The sequence below is a fragment of the Ostrea edulis genome, chromosome 3 (genome assembly GCF_947568905.1).
Source record: "Ostrea edulis chromosome 3, xbOstEdul1.1, whole genome shotgun sequence".
Taxonomy (NCBI): domain Eukaryota; kingdom Metazoa; phylum Mollusca; class Bivalvia; order Ostreida; family Ostreidae; genus Ostrea; species Ostrea edulis.
Window position 1 is genome coordinate 7,400,366 of NC_079166.1, and position 13,588 is coordinate 7,413,953.

The 13,588-nt window shown below is 32.6% G+C and overlaps 2 protein-coding genes across 2 annotated transcripts; one reads left to right on the forward strand and one right to left on the reverse strand.

The window, feature by feature from the left end:
* Nucleotides 1-376: 376 nt before the first annotated feature.
* LOC125650618 (uncharacterized) lies at nt 377-1,897 on the reverse strand. Its single transcript, XM_056158998.1, has 4 exons — nt 1,710-1,897; nt 1,362-1,506; nt 788-948; nt 377-503 (listed from the first exon to the last, which is right to left on the reverse strand). The coding sequence occupies exons 1-4, from the start codon at nt 1,895-1,897 to the stop codon at nt 377-379; spliced, it is 621 nt and encodes a 206-aa protein (XP_056014973.1).
* Nucleotides 1,898-8,022: 6,125 nt separating this feature from the next.
* Nucleotides 8,023-12,321, forward strand: LOC130052864 (uncharacterized). The gene is made up of 6 exons (XM_056158999.1): nt 8,023-8,034; nt 8,122-8,196; nt 8,582-8,701; nt 9,554-9,682; nt 10,542-10,631; nt 12,231-12,321. Exons 1-6 carry the CDS (start codon nt 8,023-8,025, stop codon nt 12,309-12,311), a joined length of 507 nt encoding a protein of 168 aa, XP_056014974.1. The 3' UTR covers nt 12,312-12,321.
* Nucleotides 12,322-13,588: the final 1,267 nt, after the last annotated feature.

Consider the following 13,588-nt stretch of genomic DNA (forward strand, 5'->3'; position numbering starts at 1 on the left):
ATCCCCTATTGTGTTGTATTTCCCGCGTTCAACGAATAGGCGGATCAAATATCTAAAGCTATGTAACAGGTGTTAGGCTCTCTTCTCAAACGTCGGGATATTTTGTCCTGTTATGGATAGTAGCAGTACTGTTTGCTTCGTCCTCAAACAAGGTCACACCGTAAGACATATGATTTAAACTACACATTTATTCATAAACAGCCTTCACTGCATGACAATAGTTAAAAGTATGACGGCGGCGAACGATATTATTTGAAAATAGAATACTTTGCATTACAATGTATTTATATACATTATCCTAACTCCTTAAACTAACCATGATTCATTTCATGAATATTTCACTTTTCTATCATGTATTGCACTGAAATCTTCCAGTCTAATGGCTTTCAATTAATACATCCAACTGTTCCTGCTTTGGTTCAGAGAGTTCTAGCATACATGCTTTCAGTATGTGTTTACCAAGGCCAAGGTACAACCAATGTAAAATTCCTACTGGAATATCCCTATAGCATAAAAAACCCAGAGAATAACAAACAAGTTATTTAATTAGGCATGATTTATTGTAACCCTTTGTAACTGTACAACCTGGGTTGGTCATTGTAATGTTAGCAATTAACACAGGTTATGTGATAAATAAAATTATTTTATATTACAACTCATGAAAATTGCATTAATTAGAATTGATCGTGACAGTACATTTCCTATAATTCACGTTCTGCATAAAGCAACTCCAAATTACATGCATATCAATCTGCAAGAGACAGCGTAATTAAGGAAGAAAAATTACCTGTGTGGATCAATAATATCCCAAAATGGATTTTCAGATGGTTTTAATCCATGAGCCTGTCTCAACTCTCTGCTGTTGTTAATGGATAAGTGGTTTAGTATTCTTCTGGTATCTTCAGACTGTCTTACCATTCCTTTTGAAATGCAGGTTTCTTTATCAGCCTATAATTGAGTTTAATACTATCAAAATTCATAGTTTAATAGAATTCATATATGGACAGTTTAATCTACATTAAGGAAGTACATCAACATTACCCTTAAAGATACCCACTTAAAGAAAATTGTTAAAGAAACAAAGTTTTCATTCCTACTAATGAAAGATTCCAAGGTTATTGTCTGGATCTGATCTTTATAAAGAACAAGAGGCCCAGGGGCCTTATAGGTCACCTGAGTATCATGTAACAACCTTCCAATGTTTGAATTAGGCTTGTGTTTATATATAAGAATTTTACTTTTGGATGGAAGAAACATTGAATAGCTATGTGGTCAGCCACGCCTTTGCACCAGAACCCCTGAAAAACTACTGTAAAAAGTAGACTTAAGAAAAGAAAAATTCACTAGGGGACATAACTTACATAACATCTAGGACAGAATTTTTTGGTGTTTGCTCCCATGTGGTTTGTGGCTTCTGCCATCATATTAAAATCACAAACGCACACTGCAATGCAGTGAATAACAGTCACCTTCTCTCCTCTTTTGGCATCAAATGTTGACACACCTCTAGAAGTTGATTAGAAGTTCAGGCTAATATTTTAATAAGCTACATTTTAAGACCTCAATCATCAATTATTAACTAAAATAAAAGAATTTGTTCAATATTTAGAAATGCACTACTTCTTTACTGAGCATTAATTATAATCTAAGCAAATTTTAAAATTGTTTTAAAAAGAGAATAAGTTTCTTAAACCTAGACAAGGACTTGCCTTTCTGATTCTTTTATGTCAGAAATGACAGCACGGGCCATTTCAAGAATGGGCACATCAGTAGAAGCTGCTACAAATTTAATGGACTGTGGATTCTGCTTTAGATTTGTTGGAAGTCCAGCAAGTTGTAGTTGGAGACAGTGGAGAGGTTTCCATTTTTTGGATTTGTTGGCACTTGTGTCATCCATGAACAAATTAATTGGAATTGGAAATGAAGGAATGGATCTGTTTTGGACTCTTTTACCAATGATACTGGTTTTTTTCCTAAATGATTAAAAAGGTACTAGTGTATGTTTTATATTCTCATAACCAGTTCATAATGTAATAAACAATGTGCACAATAGCTAGTACACAGAACAAAATCAATGTTTTCCAAATGATGTCGGAAGACCTTAATAACAATTTAAAGTTCACCATTAACACTCTCTATGATTATGCAGTAAAACATGCTTATAATTAAGTGCCAGGGATGGATGACATTACTTTGCTATCAGAGTGTACTTCGTTATATTCTTTAAGTTTACAATATATTTTAAAGTCATGGGGAGAAATGAAAATCATTTCACTGAAAGCATCAAATCATTATAAGCGTGTTTGCTGCATGTTTTACTGTATACAAATCAAAATATTATTTTCATCACATTGGGCTATAATGCCTGTAATTTATTTTCACTTAATTAGGATTGTGAAATGTTTTCTTGAAAATCATAAACAGAAGTGTAAGAGCATAATAAAAAAAAATTCATCAGAAAATAGTGTCTTTAAAAAATGCTTACAGTTTCTGTAAGAAGTATCACATTGTCATTGACTGTTTTGTAGAATGAATAACTAGTGACATCTATCTGAGACAAGTTACAGATATTCCACCTCTTTTCTGTTTCCAAACAAACCAAACTACAAATAAAGTGTACATATATTGTCATTTTTCAATGAAGATTAAAATGACAAGTTCTGCCCTTTTATTCATGTCTCCTAATCTAATTTAACAAATTTCATTGGAGTATTTGAACTTATTTTAATACAAACCTGTTTTCAGCAGCACTTTTCCTAAACATTTTCACTCTAGCATATGTAATGTCATACTGCAAAGTTCAAGATACTGTGGTTAATATCATAATGGTATTAAAGAAGGATATTCAAAGCTTTAAGCAGTGTGCAATTCATTTTTTAAGTGAATAATTGAAAAATAATAAAATTGAACCATTTAACATATTTTTTAAAAATCAATATTGTATGAAATAGTGCTAAGTATGCAAAACTAATACTTGAATGTCTTGAAGGAATGAAGATATTTGTCCAATCTCTTGGTTGTCTGGATCATTTAGGTGAACAAAATCCCCTAAAATTAGAAAACTACAAATAACAGAATGTAAAATATCGATCTACATTTGGAAAATGTATAAAATTCAAAGACAGGTTCTAAGCTATACATATAGACAAACAGATGAATAACTAACACATATGGTCAAAAAGCTTCTTGAATGTAAGCTGGTGAGCTAAAATATGAAACATAAATAGTTAAAAAAATATTAATACACTTTCTCATTACAATATCATTGCATAAATTTACCTGAAAACAAAAGTGCCTGTCCGTTTCTGGCATACTGGGTATGAATGTCATGAACCCATTTAAATCCATCAGTCTGCTCTTGCAACAATGTTTGACCATCAGATGATATTCGACCATATCTTAAAGGAGAATGACATTTCAATGTGTACATGTTAACTATAAGTAATGCCAATGCAAAAGCAGAACTCTTACAGCTTAAGGCACTATTTTTCAGGTGATAGTGGAAATTAAAGAAAAGACATATGCTTGCTCATCAGTGGCACATAGCGAGAACATGAACCTTTTAAAGTGCATCACAAAAGAAAAAGAAAAAAATTGAATTTGGCTTATTTGTATGTGCATGTGTACCTTAACAGGTTTGCAGCAGTTTCAGAATATGACAATGACATCTTCAACACTGCTGATGGCTTTATTATCCAAAAAGGATTTCCATCTGGACTTTCTTCCTACAACACAGAGTAGCTCCCTTAGCCATTTTATTACATCTTATTTCATTCAATGGAATTGCCCATATATTAAATCTAAAATCTTGAATATTTATAGATAAGACAGTCACCTAAGGAAGCCTGACCGGTAAACAAATTATCACTAACTAGCAAAGTGTATAATTGTTATTGTGCATTGAATTACAATAATTATAATGCCCTGAACTACTTACGTGAGACAGCATACTTTCTGGTGTCATATCACCACTTATTGTCAAATTCTTCACTGATGAAAAAGAAGGCATGTCTATGCCTCTTTCCTTCATGATAAACCAAATGAACTTCGCTGTTTCATCACTCTAGAAATAAATTCATGTGCATTTGAACTTATTCATGTGTTTAATATTTCTTTGAGGTGAACACATATTGTGTGCAAGTGTCTCATAAGTTATTATAAACATGAACGATATATCTTGACAGATCCACGACAATTTTTAGTGAACTTTGTACTATTCTACCATGTCAGATCTATAATTTTACAAATATTGCTTAAGACAATGAATACAAATTCACTTCATATGGTAATATGTTTTTTCTCTTTGACCTACTTTACTAAGAAAAAGGACTATCACAAATATTTCGACTGTCCTTAGAGTTAAATTACAGGTGTATATGTATTTTGAGGTTGAATCATGATGTTGAATATTTTTTAACTTACGATCGTATGCGTTTTTGAATGTAATAAGATGTAAAGATACATCTGCAGCTTCGATGAAAATGGAAACCAATTAGAATTGTCATCTTCAATACCACATGTACTGGTGTCAGATGATTCATAGGGAACATCTGAACTTTCCTGATCCGTGAACCCATTATTGGTTTCAAAGCTAGTGGTATTGGAAAAATCCTGAAAGAGTATTTCATAGTGCTTAAAAAATTAAAAATTATACTTTGTATTTAACAATCATGAACAATTGAAGACGTTAACTTAAATTGGGAATGCACATGTGCATGGGAGCCTTTGGTTCAGGTGACCTAAAAATATAAAGCCCTTTGAATATGTGTTCAGTTTAAATCAGAGATATTTCCTTTATTTAAAATGCAGTACCGGTACTGTAAAGTAAATTAATGTTAAATTTTTATGTTATCATCACTATATTTCCTGCAATGTATGTTATGTGATTTATAGTGACTTATGTTGCAGATTTACAGTATATGGTCATAAGTGAAAATCATTTTTTTTCTAGGATAATAATTCATTAAAAATTGACTTTCTGAAGAAAAAAGTATTGCAGAGTTATTGTTAGATTTGTCAAGTTATTAGTCAATTTTATAAATATAGCATCTTGAAATGCAGATTTGTCCCATAATTCAAATTAAGGTAGTACTCTACATTGTCATAATGGCTGACTTCCTTTAAAAATATGGATGAAAAAATCTATATCAGCAAAATTCGACTTTTCATTTTCCACTTGAATACCTCGCCGAGTAGCTCAGTAGGTTAGAATACTGACTGCTGACCTGAAGGTTGCAGGTTTGAGTCCAGCAGGGTTTTAAATTTTTTTCAGATTACCTCCCACTAGAAACGGAATTTTTGACAAAATAAAGTAAGTTTGAAAATTTCCAACTTCTAAATATTGTTGGTATATACTAGTATCCTCCACTTTTCATCTACGTCAAATTTCTCTGGTGTAGCATACCTCCTTAAGTATAATTACATGTACAATGCAACTTTAGGTCAATTTTAACAGACACCGTTTTTTTATGATTTTTACTATATTATTTTGAGACTAGATTTTTTCTACTTTATACGTTATACTGAAACGTCTTTTGGGGCGAACCATCCCGTTAACGGTTACCCTTACTAGGTAGTAGGCACTATCCTTAGGCCTAGGGTAAATTATGAGATTTTCTGATGTCATAATGAAATTATGAAAACATTCCTTAGAATAAATTTACTTTGTGCATATTCATCACTTTTAACTGATGTACTGAAAACAAGCAGGATCTCTAACCTGAGTATGTACCGACGATGCTGCTGACGGTTTGTTGGTACTGTCACATGTAAATGTCAGTCTCTCGCTGAGAGAAGCTATCTTGGTGTTTCTTACATGTTTTTCGGTGTCATTATGTCTTAGTAAGTGGCTTTTCCGTCTTGTAGAAAAGTTACAAGGACTGCAAATTAGATCATCTGCTCGCCTCTTCATTTCGATTCGCTTATTAGAGATACATATCCATCGTGACAGATCGTCTGTTATTCTATAATTAGAAGTCGCGTCATCAAGATGTGGGTAGCACGTGACCTGTGTGTACACAATGATCGTCTGTAAGTTGAAGTATCGCGGGAAATATTGTCTATAATGCTAAAACGCGGATCAAAAGATCTGCGACCGTGTTCAGGTTTCTGGTTCAGTACCTTCTTTAAGAAATTCCTCAAAAAAGTTATATGATTCTTGTTTAATATGTCACAAACAGTTATAAAAAAAAGTTTGATGCCACTCTATCTACTATTAAGAGAGAAATCATGCAAAAATCGTTATCCGGGACTTTCGGCTTTCGGGTTTCGGCCGTACTAAATTTACCACTTGCCGGGAATAGTCCGAACGGGATTTGCGGAAATTGGTTCTTTTATGAAATCATGAGACTCTTTAAAGACCTCACACATATTTTTTTAACCGTATATTATCTGTGCATTTAAAAAAGTGTTCCACATATAACTGGTAGTTGTGTATTTCTAAAACTGATTTTTTTTAAATTGTAAAAAATCATATTGTAACAGGAATATGTGCTATTAACTTCCCCGTGTTTACATTATCCCTTCGGGTTTCAATGTTGACGTATGACGTCACATATACCGTCACATAGCATCTGCTTCGAGGCGAGAAACGTCAAAACAGTGGCCAGACAAGAAATTCTTTGTAATGGAAGGTGAAATGGATAGTCAACAATCAATTGATCTTTTCCGAGTAAGTATATGCCTACATTTCCTGTACCATGTATTATTTGTAAACCCAAGGGTCAAAAGTATTTCCTCACTTTTATTTTTAATTACTAGACAAACCTTTATGATATCTCATTCCTTTACAAACCTTCTATTTTAAAATTTTTATAGAACTGTTATCATTATGAAATTTTCACAAGATACACAGAATTCCTTCAAAGATTTATGATAAAAGTCAATTTATCTGTTATTTCAGATATTTTTATAGTTAATGCTGCAGTAGAAATGTTTTAACATTAATGTTTTTAAAATCTGAAGTTTGTAATGAATTATATAGTTAAGATTAACAGTGAAGAAATACTTTTTGACCTTTGAGTGTACACACACACATATATATATATATATATATATATATATATATATATATATATATATATATATATATTAGTAGTATTTAATGTTTCCTTTAACAAATAATTTTCTTCGAAATTTATATCCTAGTAATTTTCATACTAGAACAATTTATGAAATCATATATTGCCTGTATGAGCCCAGTGGGTGGTGGTGGTGGTGTGTATGCATGTTTTGGGGGAGGAGGTCTGATTGCTTTCCACATGAAAATGTATTTTTAATATATATTCTTATTTATTATACAAATAGGGTTCGCAGTCTGAAGATGCAGAGATTCGAGCAGAAGAAACAGAACTTCCAGTAATTAACAGACCGGCTCAGCCAACCATGAGATTATTATGTATGGACATTAATTTCATGCATAATATGTAAATAATGTGTGTGAGAGAGAAAGAGAGGCCCGGGAAGGGAGAAAGAAAATTTTAAATTTAATGTACTATGGTAATTAACATTTTAAACCCCTGCTGTTTACATATTTCATGCACAATGTAGCTAGATCAATTATTTGATAGATGAAGAAATTTGCGCTTTGCGGCAAGAAGTTAAAGAACTGAGGAGAGAAATGAAGGAAATGAAGAGTGCACCGAAAAAAAGTTTTCAAGTGGATGGTTCTAATGTAAAGGTTAGTATAATACATGTATCAATTGAAGAGGAAAAAAATATCAAGATTCATTATATGTAATGGTACATGTGCAATTTTACAACATTTGTGATCCTAACGTTTTCTCATGCACTTCACCTCGCCTTTCTGGGTTTTTGAAAAAAGCTAGCTTGTACAAGCATAACCAGTATCAGGGAGAGGGCGTAACAGAACTTTAGCCCAATCCCTTTGTAATTAATAAAATTACAATAAAATATGTTAACATACTTTATTATACATACATGTTGAAAAGCATCCCTTTTAAATCTATGAAAAAACTTATCTTTCTATTACAGTTCCATTTTGTAAACCTTGATATACTGTAAATGAAAACTATTGTGATCAATTACATGTATATTTAGGGTGACTCCACTTAGTGAAAATTTACTAAATCAGTTGCTAATGTACTATTTTTTTTAATTCAGACACCTTTAACAGCTCTTCTGAAAAGCTTCTTCTTCACAAACTCATGGATTAGAGAAGATGACGAGGATTTAAAGGTATACATATTTTATAAATAACAATCTGTCGGTTTTGCGGATCACCACACTGTGGTTTTCTTATTCCGTATCAGTATCCTCTGAAATGCAATCACAATGACGCTTGTGTGCAAAAATCATGTTTTATTTACAAATAATTAATGATTTGTTTTAAATGTTGATATTGCAGTTTTCACTTTCTTATTAATATGGGCCCCTCTGACTGAGACAAATTTTTTTTTGTATACATGTTTTTTTCCCCCAATTTCTAGTTCAGATAGTACAATATCACTTACCAGGTACATAGAAATTGTAAACAGATGCAGTACTTTTAGAACAGTGAATTTAATCCACACCAATATCAAGAAAACAAGTACATGTTAATCCTTTTACTTTTTATCCTCAGAGACAAATTACATCAGTTCTGGAGGGGTGTGGATGGGAGGCAGACAAAAATGTCATCATCACATGTTTCTCATTTGCCTCCCATTCTTTCACCAACTGGAGGAACCAGGTTCGTCAAAAGGTACAGAATTTTACACTAAAAATTAAAATTTTGACATATATATATATAGATATATATATATATATATATATATATATATAACACATGTGAAATGCAAAATAATTTTAGAAGTTGCAGGAGCGTACAGTATGGCAAATAATTGTGATACATATTGTCTTAAGTGTCTGACATCTTTAAGATAATGGGGGGGGGGGGTGTTTTGCCCTCTCCCAACTCGGGATAAAAAAAATTTGGGTTGATAGGTAGGTGGAAAAAAATTCTAGAAAATTTCACGACCAAATTTTGAACTTTCAAAATCTAATAAAATTAAAGGTATAACTAGGATTAAAATCTTTGTTGACGGGAAGAGAAAATTATGGAATTAATTTAAAAAGTTATTGTTTCCTTGAGGTTAAAAAAGTTTTAAGTAGGGTCATTTTTTGCAAGTTGGTTGGGATAGGGCAACCAAATAATTTTTAAAGATGGCCTAGGTTTTAGTGTGTTATAAAAATTTGTCCAGTTTCCACAGTTGTCTGTGTTTTGACACATTGAACGTTCAAAATTTACAATGTAAAACTTCTATTTTCATTAATTTATTGTTTTCTTGATAGATTGATTAAATATCGCTTATTTGATGTAAATTATACACACCACACTTATATAGATAAATCAAGGGAACAGCTGTTATTGTTCAACTTGAGCATGAATGTTTTGAATGCCAAAGTATTCAACAGAGTTTATAAGAAAAAATGCAGATGGAATGTAAAGATAAGCTAGCCTAATGTAACATCCTACATTTCATTTCTCGAGTCTAAATAATATGAAACATTGTGGCGATATTTTCCTGTTGTTCATGTATACATTAAATTTCAGCTAGTGACTCAAGATAAGCGGGTCGAGATGATGCCCATCAACAATCTTCAAAGGTACCTTTTCTCTGCCTTATGGGTGTCGCCATCTGAATCGGATGTGAAGATTAATTTCAGGGTGACCCTTGCACTGGTAAGGATTGAAATTGTTTTTTACATATGATGTGACTTGAATCACTCGGTTGACCTATTGCTATTTGTTTTTGTCCTTCATAGTGTGATGAAAGCATCATAATGCATCCTTTAACATTTGAATATTTTCAACTTTCGCTTTGGAATGACTAAGCCATGTATATTGTTTCTGATATCTTTATACCCCCCGAACGAAGTTCCGGGGGGGGGGGGATATAGAGGAATCACTCTGTCTGTCTGTCTGTGCAGATTCGTGTCCGGGCCATAACTTCTTTGTTCTTTGACATAGGCATACCATATTTGGCACACAGGTGGATCACCATGAGACGATAGGTCCAGTACCTTCATGACCTCTATATGACCTTGACCCTCAAGGTCAAAATTAAAGGGTTTTTTTTTACAATGGATTTGTGTCGGGGTCATAACTTCTTTGTTCTTTGACATAGGCATACCATGTTTGACACATGAGTGTATCACCATGAGACGATGTGTCGGTTACCTTCATGATCTCCATATGACCTTGACCTCAAGGTCAAAGTTAAAGGTTTTTACAATGGATTCATGTCAGGGCCATGACTTCTTTGTTCTTTGACATAGGCATACCATATTTGACACATGAGTGTATCACCATGAAACGATGTGTCGGGTACCTTCATGACCTCCATATGACCTTGATCTTTGACATCAAGGTCAAAATTGATTATAGGGTTTTGACATTGCCATGCTCACAATACCTCTTGTTTGAATATATTGAACTTGTTATTTAATTGTATGATAAGAATCAGAGAACAGAAATGAAATATCAAAATCATGCCCAGTCTTATTATTTATATATATATATATTTTTCATTGTTTTACAGAGGGCTTTCGCAGATGGGCACAGGTTGTTCAAGAACCCAACCACAGCCATAGACTTCTGGCGTGCGTTTAGAAGGAACATTGACACAATGGTAGGCAATCTTTAAGAAATATCAGAATTATTAGTTTCTGCCCACCTCCCTCCAAAACCAAATTATAGGATGAATCAACTCTAGTATCCACTGTTACAAAAAGCAGCAACTTTACGGTATGTCTGTGCAAGTGTACCCAGACAGCAACTATATATTGTATTGAGGATATGTCATAATGTTAAACCAAGGTCATTAAGGCAAGTTCATTATTAGTCACAGAAAATGTTTACGTATAATTCATATACTGTCCATAACTCTCTGAGAAACATTAGAAGTTCCTGCTTTAAAAAAGATTACTTATGACCTGGCATTGTGTCATGACCTTGTGTCAAGGTCATTTGTATTAAGTCAAGGCCAGTCTTAGCCTGTCAGGAAATTATGTAATTCCTGCCTTGAAAATTCTTGTAACAAATACGAATTGCATGCTCAAGGAAACAAATATAATTATATACATTTGTACCACTTGAAGGTAGATCATGACAGAAAAATTTAATGTAAATCTTATCAATAACTATGTATGAGAGAAACATTAGATGCATGTACATTGTTGCTTATGACCTATGGTTTTGTAATTATTATCATTGAGCATCATTTAGGCAATATAAGGTCATTGGTAAAACTGTTCACTTCTTGTCTTTTCCATGACTTTATAACAGTGAAACATACACTGCAAGCCCAGACTTGATACAAAGAAGGGAACCATTATTATCTGGGAGTGTCCTAAGTCAAGGTCAAGTACATAACTAGGTCTGACAGCAAAAAGTGTTATTTCTTTTCTAGGGCTTGAAAATTAGAAAGCCCATAGTAAGAAAACCTTTAAATACGATATGGCCTTATCCAATGGTCATTCAAACAAGGTTTAAGGAAGGAAAATTCTGAATTTCCATTTCAACAGAAAATTTCTTCAATGAAAGTATTCCATGTATAATGAAAGGATAATGAGCAATTTTGAAGGATTTAGATCAATATAAAAGTTTATTGTTATATAAATGATGAAAGTTGAACAAAATGAAATTCACATGATTGGTAAATGATTAGAAGTTGACCTTTTTGCACTTAAGACTTTTTGGAAGAGTTGTCTGCCCTTTGTAAAAATAAGAAAAATCTAATTTTCTAAAAATGTGTGTGGTCAATGATTAATTTTATCTCATATTTTCATAAAAAGAAAGTGCATGTAACTTTCTACCAGAGATTAGTATGAAAATATAATTTGTTTTTAAAATATTGTAATAAAACAAGCTTTTCCCATATACTTCAATGTTAAATTATAGGTGAAATAAATCAAACAGTAAAAAAAAAATTGAAAATTCCTATGGTGGATTATTTTTATTTGATGAGCCCTTCAAAATGATACCATGATTACAAATATTCCACCATCCATTTATTAGATATGAGATATGTTCATTATACATTGAATACCTTAACTATTCTGACATCTGTAGATATATTTGTGGAGATTGCTATTTCTAGTTATAAATGTACTTGTTCAGTTTCTAGTTCATCTTGATAAATTTAGAAAATATTGTTTTTGAAACTGCAGTTGAGCAATCATGTATTTCATTAAAATTATTTACAATTGGTTTTCTTTTCCTTTTGCAGATGAAACAGACACCAGATAGATGGGTTGCCCTTGAACAGAGAATGAAAAAGAAAGTTGAACCTTACAATAAAGAAGATTAAGAAACAGAAAGTGTCCAGTTGTTTATTAATCAAAAAAATACCTGGATAATCATACTTATAATGGTACTTCCTCAAAATCCGGGTTCAAATTAAGGAGTTTTAAATAATGAATTTAGATGTAATTCATTTGCTGCATGATTTTGAGATTGTACTTATTATATCTCTGTATGAATATCATTAACAGTGAAACCTTGATGATCAGTTGTAAATTTAATTATAGACAAAACTGTAGATATCTGTGAGGAACAAATTGCTGAGCAACACAGAATTTTATGAAACTTTTCATGAAGTTTTTATAAAAATTCAAAGTCCAATTCAAGTACTAGCATTGAAATGTATACATTACATGGATTTCATATGAAAATATAATGATATTCGCATAATATTCGCATGAATATCGTGCGAAAAACCTTAATAGTAGGTAACAATAATATTCGCATGAATATCGTGTGAATTATTTTTCATATGATAATCATGCGAAGTTCACATGAAAATCATATGATTTTTTCATGCGAATATCATGCGTGGTCCTTTTCGTCTCCTTTTCATGCGAAGAATTCGCATGATATTCATGCGAATTTCATGCGAGCCACTTTTCCCTGTGTAGACCATTCTTGGTACACTGGTTTTGACTACGGATAACTCAACTATCTATTTTGTATTGCTTATAGGAGTCGTGCAGCATTTCCGAAAGATATGCGAGGGAGAGAAAAAAAAGAGCTTCTCTAATGTAAGTTGACGTCAGTTACAGTCATTTCTATAATGAAAATCTAAAAAAAAAAAATACAGAAACAATAATTTTGATTTAAAAATCATAAAAAGCATACTCAACTTCCATGACGCAAGACAGGTTTATATCGAATAAATTAAGATCGCTCCACCCCCATGTGACTCATCGATGACGACGCTTGTTTTGGTGAAGCGGAGTCGTCGCTGGCAGGATACGTCCTCATTTGTTTAGGTAGAATCTTTGGTTAAACACATTGATGGTCATACACAGCGGTCTGCAGTAGCTGAATTTGGAACTCCTGTGTTTGATGATGCTGGGGTGCGCAGGATTTCAAAGTGTGTTTGTATTAATAATAGATATTGAAATACGTGATATAGTGTAAACCAACATTTAATTGCGGCTACTTTGCGCAGCAGGGTTAAGGTGTCCCGAGTAAAGTTAAAATAATCATCATAAAATGTACCTCGGTGCACTTCATACTATATGACGTCACAATATAAAAGTACGTCACGACGTACAGGTATATAGTTGTATCACGGGTAAAATG

Bases quoted from the DNA above. Each gene is read 5' to 3' on its own strand.
- LOC130052864 (XM_056158999.1), top strand. The intron at 9,683-10,541 runs GTAAGGATTGAA...ATTGTTTTACAG, and splicing joins TCAGGGTGACCCTTGCACTG to AGGGCTTTCGCAGATGGGCA. The intron at 10,632-12,230 runs GTAGGCAATCTT...TTCCTTTTGCAG, and splicing joins GAAGGAACATTGACACAATG to ATGAAACAGACACCAGATAG.
- LOC125650618 (XM_056158998.1), bottom strand. From the start codon at position 1,897: ATGGATGACACAAGTGCCAACAAATCCAAAAAATGGAAACCTCTCCAC. The intron at 1,507-1,709 runs GCAAGTCCTTGT...ATCAACTTCTAG, and splicing joins GACATAAAAGAATCAGAAAG to AGGTGTGTCAACATTTGATG. The intron at 504-787 runs GTAATTTTTCTT...TTTATGCTATAG, and splicing joins GATATTATTGATCCACACAG to GGATATTCCAGTAGGAATTT.